Here is a 21,438-nt window from a genome sequence, read left to right as displayed (position 1 = left end):
TTACATCTTTTAGCTCACCGTTTAGTCTGGCTCACAGCACACGCTGATGAATGAGACAATACAAGCCATTCATTTGGGGGGCGAATTCCTTCAACCTGCTGACCAGGCCCCTGTGTCTCCATAGCAGGAACCCTGTCGTGACCACAACGTTTACTTTTTCGAATGAAAGGCCATGCTGGGTAAACAATCCTTTCAGCTTCGTGAATATGATGTCTCCGGTGGTGTGTCCTTCGAGGGGAATCAGTGCCAGCGGCTCTTCTTCAAATTCATTTCCATCAAAAGGATGGACACGTACACACAACTGTGCGACATCGGTGTTGTCAGTTCTCTCATCAATAGCCAGAAAGAAATGCTCAATTTGATTGAGCCCCTCCATAACAATCCTATGCACATCATCCGCCAGTGCATGGACACGGCGGCCGGCTGTCGACGCTGACAGGGACACCTGTTTGACAGACTCAATTATGCTATCAATAGACTTGTCGGTAGCCAATTCCTCAAACTGTCACCATGCACTTTTTAAATGCCCCACGTCTGTGAACGGCATGTTGTGTGTTTGGTTAGAACCCAAGACGCTTTTAGGGAGGCAGTTGTGACTTTCTGTTTGTCGGGTCAGGCCACGAAGGAGGTTTCTGCTGCCGTGTGTATAGCTCGCAGTTTAGCGCCTCATTTTTGCCAGATGAAAAGATTGTAAGGTGAACGCATATCTCTGTCCATCCTTGAAACTTCGTTTTTTTATCCACCTTTGTTTCGATACTTCTTGAGCGATTTGTCTCTTGCTTGGAAGTTAATTGTTCTGAACTAATGTTGATGTGCTGAGGATCTGTTTTTGTCCCCCACCAATCAACTCACAAAGAAATAGACAAAAATAATAATTGAATAGATACATTGGGGGTTTTAGGATTGTATTCCGATCGAAAATGATGGGTTAATAATGTTGTTCAATTTGTAGTGCATGCCTTTTAATTGTGCTAATGTTATATGCTAATTATGTTCTGGCCCGACTGACTATTAGCTCAAAAACAATGTGGCCTAGTTGACAAACCTCACCTCTATCAGGTCACAACCACGAATTGAATTCTTATTGAATTTTTTTGGTTTCTAGTAGCCTCTTTCGACAGTCGCTCTATAACTGGCGAAGTTAACCTAATGTGAACTTTTGTGTGGGTTTATGTATGTCTTGAGTCTAAATATCACGTGTCAAAAACATGGTCTGTCTCTCTGCTGCACTCCACCATTGTACTTAATTCAATGGCATTAGCAACAGGAAATACCACAGTATCTGACCCGCATTCTATTTAAAGTTTTAGCCTCCGTTACCAGGTGGTACTAAGAGCTCAATTTTGTCATTGTGGCTACAAAATATATCTTTCCAGACAATCCTAAAGTAATACCCAACAGAACATATAACATAATATAAATAGTCTATTCCTGTTTTTAAGTTATTATAGATTGTGGGTATTAGCAAGCCTTTTCAGCTAATCCTGAGTACTTTCCACAGAGGTTCTGGTATAAATATCTGTTTAAGTTTAACCCTTTACACTGATACCCATATACAGGTTGAAAATTGCAGATTTGGGCACTGATAAGCGCCTAAATTGGAACGCAATCGCTGTACAGTAACATGCTATAAATGACATCAGAGCTCAGGCTCTGCACTTCACAGCTTTCTATGGGTTTGGACCGACCTCCGTTCTGAACTTGAGCACCGCTCATGACAGGAAGTTGCCCCCATCCCTCCTGTATTTGGGCAACTTTAGCAGTTTTTTATTGTCTGAGTGAGTGAAATGCTGTAAATGAATTATAACCTGTCAGAAATGTCCAGATGATCAACTACTATCCCATGATGGCTAGATAGGGAAGTTAGACTAATGTAAGACATGTAAAAATGGGTAGAATTGCAGGAAATTATCTTTAAAACAGCAACAACAAAAAATATCCGCCAACAAGAATGGACTCGGGCTAATTCTATGTTACTTTCAAATTTGTTCAGCTCAAATGTCTTGCTCATGCCTTAAACTGTTACTGGGACCTCCTCTGTCTCTTCTTCTTCCTCCACCTCCTCATCCTAATGTCTAGTGCTGTCCATATGCTTGTCCATATGCTTGTCTGATGATGTAATTTATTAGGGTCTCCGTGATTTAAGTGGACTGAGAGGGATTCTACTTGCAGCGTTGTCCGTCTTTACACGTTCTGTGGCAAGCTGCGGGCGGCTGAACACACACACACAAGACCCCCCACACCCACCCCACCCAGCCCGTATAGCCATACTGCCTCCAGATGTGCCCCAGTCCTTCTGTCCATAAACAGAGACCATAGAGGTCAGACACGGGGCTACTGCTGGTCTACTGATGCTCAGCCCCAAGCACGGCACCTTACCCCATGCTGTGAGGGAAAACAAACGCTCCCACAATGACCTGTGGTCTCTCCAGTCTGGTCTCTCCAGTCGGTCTGTGGGTTTGCCCCAGGCCCACCATAACACAGAATTACTATCCTGAAGCATCATTCTTTTTTTAACATCAGCAAAACATGACAATAAGATAATTCCCCCCTCGTACGCAAAACCACTCGTACGCAAAACAACACTACATGGGAGTACATGAAGCATCATTCTGACACCGCTAATGATCAGTCTTGTCTTCAATTGTCTTAAAGAATTCAGGAGGCTTGTTGCCCATAGGGACGTGTATGTTGTTGTTGTATGTTACATTTATTATCTTACAAAGATAGTTTATCATGTCAAAGTTGAATGTGTCACTGTTGATATTGCATTGGTTTGATTTGTTTTCAACATGCTCAGGAGGAACCGAGCTCGGCAGGTTGCTGCAATTTTAAAATTAGCTGACTCGGTCAGTAGATGACACTAGCTGATTGTGCTATCTTTACCTAGCTAGCGCTAGCCAGGTGTGCCACAGTGCCAGTGTCGCCTTTTGCTTCGACAAGCTAATTGGATAGAGCTAAGAGCTAAACCTGTGTGCAGCTGTGGCATCGTCCTTCCCTCTTTCCTCTCTTCCTTCATCCCGCCTTTCCCTGCTCCCATCACCAGCCAGAGGAGAGAATCAGGAGCAGTTCACTGTCGCTCTCCTCCTCTCCCTCTTTGTCTTCCTCTCCCTTTCTGTCTTTCTCTCCCTTCCCCCTCCATCTCCCTCTCTCATAATGGATGAGCCCAGCGTTGCCCAGCGGCTCCCCAGCTTTCAGATGCCTCTACTTTTAACCCCTGGTGTGGCAGGCTGAGCAGGTGCATGTACCCTGAGGGAATGTGTCTAGAGCAAAGCACAGGGGAAAGGTGCGTGTCTGACTCTGAAGGTGCAGCAGGGTGGTGTGAGTGTGATAGAGAGAGTGTGTTTGGGCTACATCCATCTCTCTGCCACAAGGCCTGAGACTGCAGAACTAAGAGAGTCATCCAGACCACGACGGACGGACACTGCAGTAGATACACACAGACAAACACAGACAGACCTGCACTGCAGTAGAGACAGACTGATGGACGGGCAGACAGACAGACAGACCGAAAGGATAGGCACACATCCAGACAGGCAAACCAATATCCAGACGGACTGACGGACTACTCATTCAAGGGTTTTTCTTTATTTGTATTTTTTTACTATTCTCTACATTGTAGAATAATAGTGAAGACCTCAAAACGATGAAATAACACGTATGTGATCCGTTTCAGGAAACTAGGCGTATGTCGCAGGTCACTACTTCACAGGACAGCCTTTTGAACGTAAAACTTTTATTTTTAATCAAAATTAACTTTCATGTGCCTTAGTAACAAACTTGTATGCCATCCGTAAATACGAATACAATTTTTAAATTACAAGCCTAGTTGGTTTAGCCACAGAAAAAGCCAGCAAACTTCCCGCTAGCCATGATTTTCTGAGATAATGAGTGGGCTGGACATGCCGAGAGATGAGTTGGGATTGTTCTGCCATATAGCATATTTGAGCTGGTCAGTATGTCTAAGTAATCCTGTCGAGTGCTGCTTTAAATTGTGTATTAAAACAGCATAAGTGGTGCTCCCCACTTTCTGGAGGACTGAGTTCTGAAATCAGTGGAATTCGCGAATGATAGCTAAAGAGATTGAGAACACCTGTCTCCGGATTACATCTTCAAACTAAGGGCAACCATGGCATCTGACAGGAGACGCGTGAATGATGAATGATGTAAGATAGTCTAGCTAGCTACATTTTCAGATATGACATGTTTCTAATTTTGACAGAAAGAGCCATTTGCTTGGCTAGCTATAGCCTAATGTTAGCTAGCTAACATTGAACCTGGTTGGTTAGCTACCTGCAGTTTATTGCAGGATAGTAACATCATGAGTTGTGATTATTGTAATGGCTGTTGGAAGGAGAGGACCAAGGTGCAGCATGGTATGTGTCCATATTTATTTAATGAACACTGAAATAACAAAAAATAACAAAGCGGACGACCGAAACAGTTCTGGCTGGTGCATACACACAACAGAAAACAACTACCCACACCCATAGTGGGAAAACAGGCTGCCTAAGTATGGTTGTCAATCAGAGACAACGATTGCCAGCTGCCTCTGATTGGGAACCATACCAGGAAAAACACATAGAAATACAAAACCTAGACTACAAAACATAGAATGCCCACCCCAACTCACACCCTGACCAAACTAAAACAGAGACATAAAAAAGGAACTAAGGTCAGGACGTGACAATTATGGTTAATTGTTTAATTGGTTGGCTCACTAGCTAACGTTATATGTATGGTCTTATTATTTGTATCTCAGTGCCATTTGCTTAGCTTGCGCCTAATGTTAGCTAGCTAACATTGAACCTAGTTGGTTAGCTATCTGCCGAGCTATCAAGCTACATGTCTTAACAAAATACTCCAGTATGCAAGAAACCATTTTGCGTGCGTTCATAACTTCAGTCTGGTCATCTACTCCAAATTCAGAACACTCTCGTTTGAGTGTGCCAGAGAGCGCAGAATAACTGATGAATTTACAAACGCTCAACACCCGTTGAATATGGCCGGTGTCAGTAAACGTTGGCAAAAAAAAGCGTAATAAAATTGTTGCCAGCAGCACAGTTACAGTCACCGATGCTCTGAATAACATGAAAACATCCTAAACAGTTCTGCCAGGGCAAGTAAAATTGTCAGAGGGGGGTGTTCTCTCACTATGTGTATGGAAGTAGCTAGCAAGCTAGCCGATGTTTGCCCGTTAGCTTGACTGCTGTTGTAAGGTCAGAACGTTGGGATCAACCCTACTAATCAGCCAGATATTCTGGTGTGCACCCTGAACGTGAAACGCTCTGATTTTACGAACGAACAATCTGATAACACAGTTGCAGTCACAAACACTCTGGATAACATAACAGCCTAACCAGCTCTGCTAGGGCGAGTAATGTTCAGTGAGCTGTTCTCTCTCACTTAGATGTCAGGAAGTAGCTAGCAAGTTAGCTTGGGTGTAGACAAAGAATGTCTCTCCAATAGTACTACCAAAACATTCGAAAGCCATTTTCTCAAAAGTTGATAAACTTTCAAAGCAAAATTACTTTCCCATTGTTCCTCAGCTGTAGGTTATCATATACAATTTTGTAGTCCATCCACCTGACAGGTGGATGGAATATCAAGCAGCTGATAAAACAGCATGATCATTACAGAGGTGCACCTTGTGCTGGAGACAGAAGGCCACTGTAAAATGTGCAGTTTTGTTTCACAACACAATGCCACAGGTGTCTCAAGTTTTGTGAGAGTGTGCAATTGGCATGCTGACTGCAGGAATGTCCACCAGAGCTGTTGCCAGACAATTTAATGTTAATTTCTCTACCATAAGATGCCTCCAACATCATTTTAGATCATTTTGCAGTGCGTCCAACCTGCCTTACAACCACAGACCACGTGTATGGCGTCGTGTGGGCGAGCGGTTTGCTGATGTCAACGTTGTGGACAAAGTGCCCCATGGTTGTGTTGGGGTTATGGGCAGGTATAAGCTACGGACCACGAACACCAATTGCATTTTATCGATGGCAATTTGAATGCACAGATATACTGTGACGAGGTCCCGAGGCCCATTGTTGTGTCATTCATCGACTGCCATCACCTCATGTTTCAGCAAGATAATGCACGGCCTCATGTCGCAATGATCTGTACACTATTCCTGGAAGCTGAAAATGTCCCAGTTCTTCCGTGGCCTGCAGACTCACCAAACATGTAACCCATTGAGCATTTCTGGAATGCTCTGGATCGACGTGTACAACAGTGTGTTCCAGTTCCCACCAATATCCATCAACTTCGCACAGCCATTTAAGAGGGGTGGAACAGCATTCCACAGGCCACAATCAACAGCCTGATCAACTCTATCCAAAGGAAATGTGTTGCGTTGCATGAGGCAAATGGTGGTCACACCAGATACTGACTGGTTTTCTGATCCACACCCTTACTGTTTTTTTTAAAGGTATCTGTGACCAACAGATGCATATCTGTATTACCAGTCATGTGAAATCCATAGATTAGGGCCTAAGGAATTTATTTCAATTGACCAATTTCCTTATTTGAACTGGAGCTCATCAAAATCTTTAAAATTGTTGCATCTTGTGTTTATATTTATGTTCAGTAGACACTGTATTCTTGTCAAGGCCTATCCTATTTAACTATTGCTGTACATATACTATTCTTCAGATATACTGTCCATATTGTCTATACATCTCATCACATTTATACAGTATATATTTATACTCCGGACACCGACATTGCTTGTCTTAATAGTTCTATATTTATTAATTCCATTCTTTTTAGATTTGTGTGTTATGTTGTGTATTTTTAGATATTTCTGCTCTGTTGGAGCTAGGAACACAAAGCATTTTGCTACACCCGCAATAACATCTGCAAAATATTTGAATGTGACCAATAAAATTTGATTTGATAACAACAACCAAAAATACATTAAGGGTTGTGCTATTTCCTGGGGAAAGTGCAAGTTGAGCCTGCTCTGAGGTTGCCTCATTAGGCAGGCAAATCAACCACACTGCAAGGAATTCCTAAAAACTGATTTGTCTGGTTCCTTCCCATTGTTTAAGTGAAAGACAGACAATTTATGGAAAGTTGAGCCTGCACTGAGAATCCTTTTTACTGATAACAACCAAAAAAAACAAGATTCCTACCCATTGTGTAGGGGAAAATAAAACAATACTGTATATGGTGTTTCTGGATGTAAATAGCTAGTTTACATTTTTTTGCGCAAGTGATCATAATATTCGGGCAACCCAAAAATACAAATAACTTGCCCGATTGGCAAGTGCCTTTCACACCTTAATGTCAGTCTCTGGACAGACTGAAAGAGACTGCGGTAGAGATGGACTGACTGACGGGCAGACAGAAAGGCAGACGGGCAGACAGATGGACAGGCAGGCAAACAGACAGGCAGACACTGGTCTGACAGTCAGATGGTAGGGGAGAAAGTTTAAACTCTAAAGACAATGCAGTCAGTTACTGTGGGACAGTATAGGTAACATTTCAGTCATGCTCCTTCAGTATGACCAAATACAAGGCTTTCATCCTCATTCATAGTTTTGCGAGGGTTGAAATCTTTACTTTTGGCAGACAGTGAAAGCAGGGAGCATAACAGAGCGTGCTGAGCGTCTTCAGTTCATACACACTGTGGTCCTCAGAGAAGAAGCTAAATGAAGGAACAGCATCTGGTGATCTGGCAGCCTAATGAGGAGCAGGTGCATAAGAGATGACACGCACGCACGCAAGCTGCACAGACACACATACACTCACTACAATGAAGGGCCTTGAGGAGGAATGTGAAAATGTAAACTCATCTTGCACAGTGAGTCCCCTGAGGGACATTAGCTATATTTTATACATATTACATAAGCCATTCTTAATCATGTAACTGTGGAAGTATGGTCTGAACTGCCAATGTGGTATTGTTTTATTCACATTCCTGCTTCATGTTAGACGGAGGTGCTAGCCTTCCCTTTACCGGGAAGACATTCAATGACTGAAAAAAATGAAGTGTCATTTGAGTGTTTTTGTGGTGTCTGCGGTTGAAGTTTAAGAGACGATAAATGTCCTTTACAAGATGCACAAAAGTACAGTGTCCTCCCAATGCCCTGTTCTTGTCTTGGCTCGTTATGATCTCCGATCAGAAGTCCGAATCTCCCATAGTTTATGTGATAGGAATGCCCTGTCATGGCTGCTGAGAAGGGAATGAATAGAACAGTACATATGGCCAGGCTCCAAAAAAACCACATGAGTATTTATTTGGTGCAGCAACAACTCGGTCGGACCAGAGGACGCAAGGCACAGATAACATCCACTGATGTGAGTTCAACTCTATGCTAAATGTGTGAATATGTGAATCTAAGTGTTTGTGCTAGTGAGGAACAAAGTGGGTAAAACAATGAGGCACAATTGCGATCAGAATTTCCGTTAACTTCATTTATTGAATAAAAATGGAACTGAAACTCTTACCCTGGCATTTAAGAGAGGAAGAGTTGCATTGTACTTTTTTTTACACTACTAGCATTATAGGAGTACACAAATAACCCAATATTAACATCTCTAGGGCTGCAGACAGCAACATATCTTATCAAAACCCTATAGAAGTCAAATTTGGGTATATACAGTTGAAGTCGGAAGTTTACATACACCTTAGCCAAATACATTTAAACTCAGTTTTTCACAATTCCTGACATTTAATCCTAGTACGATTTCCCTGTTTTAGTTCAGTTAGGATCACCACTTTATTTTTAGAATGTGAAATGTCAGAGTAATAGTAGAGAGAATTATTTAGTTCAGCTTTTATTTCTTTCATCACATTCGCAGTGGGTCAGAAGTTTACATACACTCAATTAGTATTTGGTAACATTGCCTTTAAATTGTTTAACTTGGGTCAAACATTTTGGGTAGCCTTCCTCAAGCTTCCCACAATAAGTTGGGTGAATTTTGGCCCATTCCTCCTGACAGAGTTGGTGTAACTGAGTCAAGTTTGTAGGCCTCCTTGCTCGCACACACTTTTTCAGTTCTGCCCACACGTTTTCTATAGGATTGAGGTCAGGGCTTTGTGATGGCCACTCCAATATAGAGGTCAACCGATTATGATTTTTCAACGCCGATACCGATTATTGGAGGACCAAAAAAGCCGATACCGATTATTGGAGGACCAAAAAAGCCGATACGGATTAATCGGGCGATTTTTAATTTTTATTTGTAATAATGACAATTACAACAATACTGAATTAACTCTTATTTTAACTTAATATAAAACATCAATAAAATCAATTTAGCCTCAAATAAATGATGAAACATGTTCAATTTGGTTTAAATAATGCAAAAACAAAGTGTTGGAGAAGAAAGTAATATGTGCCATGTAAAATATGTGCCATGTAAAACGTTTAAGTTCCTTGCTCAGAACATGAGAACATATGAAGGTTGGTGGTTCCTTTTAACATGAGACATCAATATTCCAAGTATGAGGTTTTAGGTTGAAGTTAATATAGTATTTATAGGACTATTTCTCTCTATACCATTTGTATTTCATATACCTTTGACTATTGGATGTTCTTATTGGCACTTTAGTTTTGCCAGTGTAACAGTAGAGCTTCCGTCCCCCTCCTCGCCCCTACCTGGGCTCGAACCAGGAACACATCGACAACAGCCACACTCGAAGCATCGTTACCCATCGCTCCACAAAAGCCGCGGTCCTTGCAGCGCAAGGGGAATAACTACTCCAAATCTAAAAGCGAGTGACGTTTGAAACTGTATTAGCGCACACCCAGCTAACTAGCTAGCCATTTCACATTCGTTACACCAGCCATTAGGCTGATAGGCTTGAAGTTATAAACAGCGCTGTGCTTGCGAAGAGCTGCTGGCAAAATGCACTAAAGCTCTGTTTGAATGAATGATTACGGGCCTGCTGCTGCTCAGTCAGACTGCTCTATCAAATCAGACTTAATTATAACATAATAACACACAGAAATACGAGCCTTTGGTCATTAATATGGTCGAGTCCGGAAACTATAATTTCGAAAACAAAACATTTATTTTTTCAGTGAAACACGGAACTGTTCTGTATTTTATCTAACGGGTGGCATCCCTAAGTCTAAATATTCTTGTTACATTTGCACAACCTTCAATGTATGTCATAATTACGTATAATTCTGGCAAATTAGTTCGCAATGAGCCAGACTGCCCAAACTGTTGCATTTTCCCTGACTCTGCGTGCAATGAACGCAAGAGAAATGACACAATTTCACCTGGTTAATATTGCCTGCTAAACTGGATCAGTAGTTATAACTAGTGATTATGATTGATTGTTTTTTATAAGATAAGTTTAATGCTAGCTAGCAATTTACATTGGCTTCTACTGCATTCACGTAACAGGCAGGCTACTCGTGGAGTGCAATGGTTAGAGCGTTGGACTAAGTTAACTGTGCGGTTGCAAGATTGAAACCCCTGAGCTGACAAAAATACCGATTTCCGATTGTTATGAAAACTTGAAATCGGCCCTAATTAATCGGCCATTCTGATTAATCGGTCGACCTCTACTCCAATACCTTGACTTTGTTGTCCTTAAGCCATTTTGCCACAACTTTGGAAGTATGCTTGGGGTTATTATCCATTTGGAAGACCCATTTGCGACCAAGCTTTAACTTCCTGTCTGGAGTCTTGAGATGTTGCCTCAATATATCCACATCATTTTCCTCCCTCATGATGCCATCTATTTTGTGCAGTGCACCAGTCCCTCTTGCAGCAAAGCACCTCCACAACATGATGCTGCCACCCCTGTCCTTCACAGTTGGGATGGTGTCTTCGGCTTGCAAGCCTCCCCCTTTTTCCTCCAAACATAATGATGGTCATTATGGCCAAACAGTTCTATTTTTGTTTCATCAGACCAGAGGACATTTCTCCAAAAAGTACGATCTTTGTCCCCATGTGTAGTTTCAAACCATAGGCTGGCTTTTTTATGGCAGTTTTGGAGCAGTGGCTTCTTCCTTACTGAGTGGCCTTTCATGTTATGTCGATATAGGACTCGTTTTACTGTGGATATAGACTCTTTTGTACCTGTTTCCTCCAGCATCTTCACAATGTCCTTTGCTGTTCTGGGATTGAATTTCACTTTTCTCACCAAAGTACGTTCATCTCTAGGAGACAGAATGCATCTCCTTCCTGAACGGTATGACTGCTGCGTGGTCCCATGGTGTTTCTACTTGCGTACTATTGTTTGTGCAGATGAACGTGGTACCTTCAGGCATTTGGGAATGTCTCCCAAGGATGAACTAGACATGTGGAGGTCTCCAATTTTCTTTCTGAGGTCTTGGCTGATTTCTTTAGATTTTTCATGTTGTCAAGCAGAGGCACTGAGTTTGAAGGTAGGCCTTGAAATACATCCACAGGTACACCTCCAATTGACTCAAATGATGTCAATTAGCCTATCAGAAGCTTTTAAAGCCATGACATAGTTTTCTGGACTTTTCCAAGCTGTTTAAAGGCACAGTCAACTTAGTGTATGCAAACTTTTGACCCACTGGAATTGTGATACAGTGAATTATAAGTGAAATAATCTGTCTGTAAACAATTGCTGGAAAAATGACTTGTGTCTTGCGAAAAGTAGATGTCCTAACCGACTTGCCTAAACTATAGTTTGTTAACAAGAAATTTGTGGAGTGGTTGAAAAATGAGTGTATGTAAACTTCCGACTTCAACTGTACATTATATGTAAAAAAATATACATGGACACTTCAAATTAGTGAATTTGGCTATTTCAGCCACACCCGTTGTTGACAGGTGTATAAAATCGAGCACACAGCCATGTGACAAACATTGGCAGTAGAATGGCCTTACTGAAGAGCTCAGTTTTATTTGACCTTTATTTAACTAGGCAAGTCAGTTAAGAACAAATTCAGTGACTTTCCACATGGCACCATCATAGGATGCCACCTTTCCAACAAAGTAGTGTATCAAGTTTCAGCCCTGCCAGAGCTGCCAAACTGCCCCTGGAAGCAATGTCAGCAAAATAACTGTTTGTCGGGAGCTTCATGAAATGGGTTTCCATGCCCGAGCAGCCGTACTCAAGCCTAGTGGTGTAAAGCTCGCAACCAATGCACTCTGGAAGAGTGGAAACGTGTTCTCTGGAGTGATGAATCTGGCAGTCCAACGGACAAATCTGGGTTTGCGGATGTCAGGAGAACGCTACCTGCCCCAATGCATAGTGCCAACTGTAAAGTTTGGTGAAGGAGGAATAATGGTCTGGGGCTGTTTTTAATTTGTCGGGCTAGTCCACTTAGTTCCATTGAAGGTAGATCTTAACGCTGCAGCATACAATGGTGTTGTAGACAATTGTGTGCTTCCAAGTTTGTGGCAAGAGTTTGGGGAAAGCCTTTTTCTGTTTCATCATGACATTGCCGCCGTGCAAAAAGTGAGGTCCATACAGAAATGGCTTGTCTAGATGGTGTGGAAGAACTTGACTGGCCTGCACACAGCCCTGACCTCACACCCCATCGAACACCTTTGGGATGAATTGGAATGCCGACTGCAAACCAGGCCTAATCTCCCAACATCAGTGCGCAACTTCACGAATGCTCTTGTGGCTGAATGGAAGCAAGTCTTAACTCCATATTACTGCCCATGATTTTGTAATGAGAAGTTTCACGAGCAGGTGTCCACTTTTGGTATATAGCCTGAACGTGTCTGAAAAAAATATATAGAGAGAGAAATTGGCGCTTTCTGCATTTTTAACACAGACTGGTGTGAGCAAAATGCACTTACTAGGTGTGTATGGATAAGTGAGTGTTAAATAATGATGTGTGTGTGTATATGAGAGAGGTGGTGTGTGTGAGTTTAAGGAGAGAGAGCGAGAGTGTGTGTGTGGGAGTGAGATAGTGGAGTGGCGGTCGGGGTATGCTCTGTGCAGCCAGCCAGTCTGTCATGGGAGGGACAAGGGAGACTTGCGCTCCTGCAGCTGCTTACTGGCTGGCGTTGGAACAGGGGGTGGACTGGCTCTGCCCTGCCTGCTGCAGAGAGACAAAGAGAGAGAGAATCCTAGTGACCGAGAGAGAGAGAGACCGAGAGACAGAGATACAGAGACCGAGAGAGAGTGAGCGAGCGAGACTGAGTGAGCGAGCGAGACTGAGTGAGCGAGCGAGACTGAGTGAGCGAGCGAGACTGAGTGAGTCGAGCGAGACTGAGTGAGTCGAGCGAGACTGAGTGAGTCGAGCGAGACTGACTGAGTGAGTCGAGCGAGACTGAGTGAGTGAGCGAGCGAGACTGAGTGAGTGAGCGAGCGAGACTGAGTGAGTGAGTGAGCGAGCGAGACTGAGTGAGCGAGCGAGACTGAGTGAGCGAGCGAGACTGAGTGAGCGAGCGAGACTGAGTGAGACTGAGTGAGCGAGCGAGCGAGTGAGACTGACTGAGCGAGCGAGCGAGTGAGACTGACTGACTGAGTGAGACTGAGCGAGACTGACTGAGCGAGTGAGACTGACTGAGCGAGCGAGTGAGACTGACTGAGCGAGCGAGTGAGACTGACTGAGCGAGCGAGTGAGACTGACTGAGCGATCGAGTGAGACTGACTGAGCGATCGAGTGAGACTGACTGAGCGAGCGAGTGAGACTGACTGAGCGAGCGAGCGAGTGAGACTGACTGAGCGAGCGAGCGAGTGAGACTGACTGACTGAGTGAGACTGAGCGAGACTGACTGAGTGAGACTGACTGAGCGAGCGAGTGAGACTGACTGAGCGAGCGAGTGAGACTGACTGAGCGAGCGAGTGAGACTGACTGAGCGATCGAGTGAGACTGACTGAGCGATCGAGTGAGACTGACTGAGCGATCGAGTGAGACTGACTGAGCGAGCGAGCGAGTGAGACTGACTGACTGACTGAGTGAGACTGACTGACTGAGTGAGACTGAGCGAGTGAGACTGAGCGAGTGAGACTGAGCGAGTGGTGAGTGAGCCAGTGAGACTGAGCGAGTGGTGAGTGAGCGAGTGAGACTGAGCGAGTGGTGAGTGAGCGAGTGGTGAGTGAGCGAGTGGTGAGTGAGCGAGTGGTGAGTGAGCGAGTGGTGAGTGAGCGAGTGGTGAGTGAGCGAGTGGTGAGTGAGCGAGTGGTGAGTGAGCGAGTGGTGACTGAGCGAGTGTGACTGAGCGAGTGAGACTGAGCGAGTGAGACTGAGCGAGACTGAGTCAGAGAGACGGAGACGGTCTCTCACTTAGAGACAGAGACCGCGAGACAGAGAGCGAAAGAGAGAGAGACAGAGCCCAAAGGAGAGAGAGACAGAGAGAAACAAGGCTGAATCAACTCCACAGCAGAGAGAGAGACTGGGTTTCTGCATCGGTATGCCTGCTCCTGCTCTCTCATTTCCACCATATGCCGCTGCTGCCTCTCTGAGGAGACCTGGACTCTGTTTAAAATGCCAATCGCCTGCTTGAGGCTACTCCTTCATCCTCAATCATTTACATGTAACATTTATACTCTCTGTTCCCGGCGTGAGAGACCGGGAGAGCATGAGTGAGAAGAGTGGATGACAATATCCGTGCTTTTCTCCTTTCTGCTGAAGTTCCTGCGGCGATTAGCAGAGCAGGTGGTTTCGACTCTTTGGACACTATCCGTCTGAGCTGTCCGTGTTTGGAGAAAAAGACTGAAAGGAGAGGACACAACATTCGCTGGGAAACATCACCTGCTATATTGGGGAACGTGTGACTGCATTTTTATGAGACAAACCGGTACTATAGTAAGCGAAGATTATGAAAGTTGTTTGACCTTTTTGGTGATATATTTCCCCCCTGCTCTTCATGCAGCAGGCACACAGCGCTGCACATGTTGGCTGTGTCTTTTCTGAGGAGAGAACGAGAAGTAGGATGAGAGCCTGCCAGAGTATTTGTCCTCTGCTATCTGTGTCCTTCTCTGTGTGACTCGTCTGTGTCTGTGCAGTGAGGGGTGCCCTGGGAGACTCCCTAGTTGCTGATCGTGGGCGAGGGCTAGTCCTCAACATTGCTGCTGACATGGCAGAGGGAACACAGCTCCTCTCTTTGGGGCACCGGCCTGGTCTGCTGCTGAGCTAAGACTTGGACCAGCCATTGACCATCCCCGGCCAAGTTCCAGTCCTCTGTCTCTGGATCTGGTTTCAGACCAGGGGCTTTCAGAAGGCTCCCTGGCTGCAAGATGAACTCTTCCTTGGACCTGCTGGACCTTGAGCTCTTGAACCAGAGCGGCTCTCCTTTCTGCCTCCTAGACATGGGCTACTCCCAGATCTTCAACACCTGTCTTTTAGAGGTGGCCATCATCTTGCTCCTCACAGTTCTCATCATCTCTGGCAACCTCGTGGTGATCTTTGTCTTCCACTGTGCTCCACTGCTCCACCACCACACCACCAGCGCCTTCATCCAGACCATGGCCTACGCAGACTTGTTAGTTGGGGTCAGCTGCCTCATCCCTTCCCTCTCCCTCCTCCACCACCTGAAAGGCCTGGATGAAGAGCTCACCTGTAAGGTGTTTGGTTACATGGTTTCCGTGTTGAAGAGCGTTTCCATGGCGTCACTGGCGTGCGTCAGCGTGGACCGCTACATGGCGATAACGCGGCCGCTGTCGTATGCTACACTGGTGACACCGTGCCGGATCCGCGTGTGCATCCTCCTCATCTGGCTCTACTCCGCCCTCATCTTCCTGCCTTCCTTCTTCGGCTGGGGGAAGCCTGGCTACCACGGCGATGTGGTTGAGTGGTGTGCCATGGAGTGGGGGACAAAGCCGCTCTTCACGTCATTCATCGTGGCGCTGCTCTACGTGCCGGCCGCCATGACGGTCTGCTTCACCTACGCCAACATCTTCCGTATCTGCCGGCAACACACAAAGGAGATCAGCGAGCGCCGCGCCCGCTTCAGCCCACAGGAGAGCCCTCTGGGACAGGATGGCCAGCCGCAGCACGCGCCGGCGTGCACGGACAAACGCTACGCCATGGTGCTGTTTCGCATCACCAGCGTTTTCTATCTCCTCTGGCTTCCCTACATCCTGTACTTCCTGTTGGAGAGCGCTGGAATCTACCGTCACCCCGTCGCCTCGTTCCTCACCACCTGGCTGGCTATCAGCAACAGCTTCTGTAACTGTCTGATCTATAGTCTAACCAACAGTGCCTTCCGGAAGGGTTTAAAGCGTCTATGTTCATTCTGCGTGCAGCGTGTGGACAGTAAGAATCCTTTTGGCCCTGGGCCGGGGCACGGACAGGGGCCAGTCTGCACACGCTCCACATGCCATGTGTAGGACCTCCCAGAGACCCGTGTGACGGTCGAGTCAGTGTGTCATGTTGCTAAAGCACTAAGTGTGTCCCATGTTGATGCTGAGCTAAGGGGAACAGGCTTCACAGGATGTTGTGTTGCTACGGTTGTTTCCAGACAGTTGGATGTTTGTTGGATGGTTGCGTTTCTGGTCACAGCTGGCTCTGACAGGATCGGCTCCAGGACCCGAGCGTTTTGAGCCCCGCGTGGGAAGTACAGCCCAGCCTCTGCCATGAGAGTGGTAGAACATGGAGGGGGAGTGAGAGTCAGAATAAGGATGTGGAATTACAGTACCCTAACCTTTGACTCCAGTTACGGATGACAGAGCAATGGCTATGTTGTGTCAGCATTTTGCCGTGGATGGAGTGTTAGTTGATTGAACACCTCCCTTCTGACAGTAATTGCCAAAAACACAAACTGTAAGAACACAAGAACACATGTTCTTGTGGGAAAAATATGTTTGAGACTGTATCTTCCTAGCAGTTTGTGAAACAATGTGTATTTGTGCCATGACTACAGTGTATTAAATGCAACAAAGTACTCACATAATTTAAAAAAAAACTGAAAAACACTTTAATACTGAGCTAAGGGGAGCTGTCAATAACTTATTTAAATGTTTTCCCTTGTGGATTTTATTTAAACACGGAAACAGAATATTTACAATATTGTGCTCTGAAGGGTGCAGCAAGCTCAAACTCTGAAGAGAAGCAAGTACTTCATAATTCATTTATATCTGGGCTGTTCTGAGGCAGAGGTACGGTCAGAGAAAGGGAGGACCACTTTGTTTAGAGATTTAAACACCAGGACTAGTTTACTCCCGAGGGATCAGAGTAATCATTGACTGGATGACTTTTGTTTCAACAAGCTTCCTTATCATCAGAGCTTGTCTGACTCTGTAACCAAAGTACATTGCAGACAGACAATACGTTCCAGTTCACTTATGAGGAGAATGTGGTCGTTATGTCAAAGCAGGAGATTGATTGAAAATTGATTGTTTTGAGTTTCAGAGTAGTTTATCATCTCCAAAGCGTTGCCCCGTTGTCTGTTGCATCCGGTATTAACAAGCCAATACCAGTGGGCCTGATTAGTGACCTTTACTGTCTTCATTATCTAAGATTTTTATGATGAGACTTTCTAAAAGAAAGAGTGAGCAAACATCCACATCTGATATTTTTTTTCGATGTCAAATTTTCTCTTCCAATTATCTGGTTACTCAACGTGGTCTCAGGGCAATTCGTATTATTCTGTACATAAATCTGAGACATTTCTTTTAGTATGCTATATTACTTTACATTATGAATGCAATTGCGGTTGTACAGTATCATATGATTATAAGATTTGGTCAAAAGTATCATTCGTCTTACCCGGCCGTACAATAGCATACGAATTTGATTAATTAACTTAGCATATGTCTTGGGGGGATGTATAGTATTATACGTCTTTCTCTGAGGCTAGGTTGCTTGTTGCGCCATAACAACAAAGGATAATGATGAGAATCATTTCCTTTGGTGGTTAGGCGACAACAATTGCGTCAAGTTGGAAGTTAAAAAAGAGTTAATTAGCAGCCTAAAATACGATGGCAAACCTTTTAATGTGTGCACGATGAATTTTTTTGTTATTATTTGTGAATTTATCTTTGATAGTATGTGCTTGTTTCTGTGCGTCGACGTCTCTGCAATGCTCTTCCCTGCCGTGGAAAATAGACTCAAGCGATCCCCGCTTTTGCGGACGTGCTGCTTTTTCAGGTTGCATAGAATGTCTCATAGGTCATCGTGAGTTGTTAAACTGCGGTGACGTGACGGCATTATAGTTTGGCCATGGGTTAATGACCGTGAATGTTGAGAAAGCTGTGAGCTGCTGTCAGCTGAGGAACATCGGCCCCTGGCCAAGTGTCGTAAAGTATTGTCTGCATAGTAATGCAGCCCCACAGGTTCTTGTGTTATTGCATACATTCCAATTGGCACCCTATTCTCTGAATAGTGCACTACTTTTGACCAGGACCAATAAGGCTCTGGTCAAAAGTAGTGTACTAGATAGGGAATAGGGTGGCATTTGGGATGTATGCGGTAACACAATAACCTGTAGGGCTGCATTACTTTACAGTATAATGAAACAGATAGAAATTAAGATCTCAATGTTCAACTGTTTTCGGTCCAATCTTACTAGTTATTTATTAGACCTTTCACAGGCTTTGGCCTCTTGAATCTTTTCTCTCTCGTTTTATGGTAGCCTACTCCTCCATTTGGGAGCAAATATACAATATACTTAGTAGCTTTACTTTCTTAGTTGACCAAAGGTGAATGTGTGTTAGATGTTATATATTTCAAAAAGAACGAGATGGAATGAGAGAGATGTAGAGAGAGTTAACGTGCAATTTAGGGTTATTTTTTTCTGGAAGTTTTCATGTTAGGAATTTTGCAGTGATGACGGTATGGACAGACATTGAGTTGGACTACTGTATTGTTAGGCTGCCTCTGCAATGAATACAGTGCTGTTCATCTTTATGTAGGCTAAAGTTCCATGTTACATTTCAAATTTGTACATAGTCTTATGCATGTTTTCCCTACTGTATATATTTGATTAGGTGATTTGAATAAGAAAGCTCACAATTCAAATATTGTCAAACTACAAACACTTTTGGAGACTGTCTTTGCGCAGCCAAAGGGCAGAGTGCAATACGTTCATTGTTCCTCCATTTTGTCCGTTTTATTGAAGAATGTCAACACAAGACACAATTTTTTTTATATATATCTTTTTTCCTCCTCTACATTTTACCACCGGTTATTGAAACAATAGATCTGTTTCTCTCTATTGACCATGTGATGTTCCTGAACTGTTGGGGATATTCAGAGTCATCATACGTTGTTCACCGCTTTATTACTTTCACATGACTTTCTCCGTGACTCTTCTGCCCTTTGGGGATGGATGTGTGTGTGTGTGTGTGTGTGTGTGTGTGTGTGTGTGTGTGTGTGTGTGTGTGTGTGTGTGTGTGTGTGTGTGTGTGTGTGTGTGTGGGTGCTTTGTATGCTACTATGTTTGATGTGCGAATGCATAGTTTTTATGTTATTTTTTATTTGATTTTTAATAAATGTTTGGGTCTTTTTTAGTGTGTTGGATACTGACAGGCAGCTCAGTTCTCTCGAAACAAATATTTGCTCACGGACATATGCCAAATATCGATTGGGTTTCCTACTATTGTACTTTCAAACAGGCTCTTATTTTTTCAGATACTGACCACTTAGTATTCCGATGAGGTGGATTTGTACTTCTAAAACAATTCCTTACATTTGTATACCATTTTCCATGCTTTCAGGTTAATGGATTTACTAATATCGTTGTGTATTTAAAAAATAATTCAGGCGTTCTTCTTTTGAGGAAGATAGGAGTTCAACAGTATTTGAGTTTGACAGTATCCCCATCTAGGTGTCGGTTTAGTTGAACTCTATTCAATCCAGCAGTCAGTTGACGGTTCTTTAGAAAGGGGGCAAAACTGTGAGAAAGGTTTCTTGCTTGGCTTGTTTGCTGATGTACATTTTTGGGACATTTCAATGCCAAAGAACCACGGCAAGTCCTTTTTCTTTTTCCTGTGGGAAAACATCAAAGGGCTAGTGATCCCGGGGTGACTCCAAAACTCCCACGATGACCTGCTCTCAACAGTGCCATATTAGGACGTTGTGAGACCTGATATGATGCTGGAAATGTCCATGCCAAATCTGGGACAGTTTTGTGGCCCAAGCTTTACTAGAGGACTACACACCCACGCACACAGGGTGCACACACACACACACACACACACGCACTGTTTTCCCTTCTGTTATCCAGCATGTCCTTATTGAATTTTCTCATATGTATTTTCTTAATTCTCTAAATTGTCAGGCCAGGCTCTCTTAATGGTTAGCTCATGACCCGACTGTATTAAGTGGCTCAGCTCTTTATCAGATTAAGAGGAGAATGGACGCATTAACAAGAAGGCCGTTTGGCTGGAAATGTCCCAAAACATGGTTGAAAATGTGACTTAAAAAAAAAAAATGTATTTAATGTTTAACATTGGTTGAACTCTCTTCAATGTTTAGATTATTTCGTCGCAAATGCTGGGTAAACTGAATGTTGCGGGGGCTTAAACATAATCATGTTCTCCGTGTTATTTAAGGCTCGTTAACTAACTCGGTACCACGAGCCCTTGTAATGATGTCATGTTGTAGAGTTGTCCTGAGATATTTCTATTCTGGTATATTATTCTGCACTGAGCAAATAAATGTGATCTTATCTAAAGGAATCACACTTCCTGCTTGTTATTCTTGCTTTGTGCTTTATGAAAACGTGTACGTGCTTGTGGGCTCACCGAGCTTGTACACTATATGGGCGTGAGTGTGTGTCAGTGTTACCACAAATGCATACCTGTACATGATGGACACGTGTTTGTGTGCGCTATCGACTTATCGTTACCACAAATAGAATACCAGGGATCAGCAATTCACCACATCTTCAGTCTTTCAGGTCCCTGTACATTGTGTGTGAAATCAGGCAAAGTTCATCTGAAGAAGAGCTTCTTTCATATGTGGGTTATTCTTAGCTCCCTGCCTGGAGCCGATAGACTGCTAGCCTTTTTGCTAGCCTGTTAGCTAGCCTATTAGCTGGAGCCAGAGGAGCTAGCCGGCTGTACAGAGGAAAGGAACAGTACCACACCGTATACACACACAGACACCTCTGCCCAGCCTGGCTCTGTATTCAGGGCAGAGGGTGGCTGTCTGAGGGAGGGCAGGTTGCTCCACCAAACAGGGCCTGAGTAGGAGACGGAGGAGAGCCCTCTCTCCCACCCTTCCTCCTCCCCTCCTCCTCTTTCTCTCCCTCCCACCATACTTCCTGGAGTAGGGCTTTCATCGCCCCACTCCAGGTCTCATAATCAGCCCTAAGTAAGAAAAACAACATGCCATTTCAGCCATTGTGTTGGGTCAGAATAAACCTGAGCTGTAAACAATGGAGGAACAGGTTAAAGTGCTTCCTACACACACACGCACGCACGCACGCACACACACACACACCGTCTTTCTCCATCACTAACAATGAGCATCACCAAACACTGTTTTTTTCCTCCCCCCACTCACGCAAAGGCTCTAGATGGACAGAGGCTAATTGGTGTTATGTCACTGGGCTTTTTAAAGTGTCTCAGAGCCCGAGATAACCCTCCCG

General features: G+C 44.2%; 2 protein-coding genes across 5 annotated transcripts in view; both read left to right on the top strand.

The window, feature by feature from the left end:
• Window positions 1-21,438, top strand: part of LOC135517624 (rab GTPase-activating protein 1) — a 127,098-nt gene that overhangs the window by 75,949 nt on the left and 29,711 nt on the right. The window lies entirely within an intron of this gene.
• Window positions 12,872-20,728, top strand: LOC135517623 (probable G-protein coupled receptor 21). The gene has a single exon (XM_064942101.1). It carries the CDS (start codon window positions 15,143-15,145, stop codon window positions 16,232-16,234), a length of 1,092 nt encoding a protein of 363 aa, XP_064798173.1. The 5' UTR covers window positions 12,872-15,142; the 3' UTR covers window positions 16,235-20,728.

Source organism: Oncorhynchus masou, chromosome 28 (assembly GCF_036934945.1).
Source record: "Oncorhynchus masou masou isolate Uvic2021 chromosome 28, UVic_Omas_1.1, whole genome shotgun sequence".
NCBI classification, from domain to species: Eukaryota; Metazoa; Chordata; class Actinopteri; order Salmoniformes; family Salmonidae; genus Oncorhynchus; species Oncorhynchus masou.
Note: the sequence above shows the minus strand (reverse complement) of the source record. Positions and strands in the feature narration are given on the sequence as shown.

What these genes read in the sequence shown, in the direction of transcription:
- LOC135517623 (XM_064942101.1), top strand. Translation starts at nt 15,143, where the DNA reads ATGAACTCTTCCTTGGACCTGCTGGACCTTGAGCTCTTGAACCAGAGC.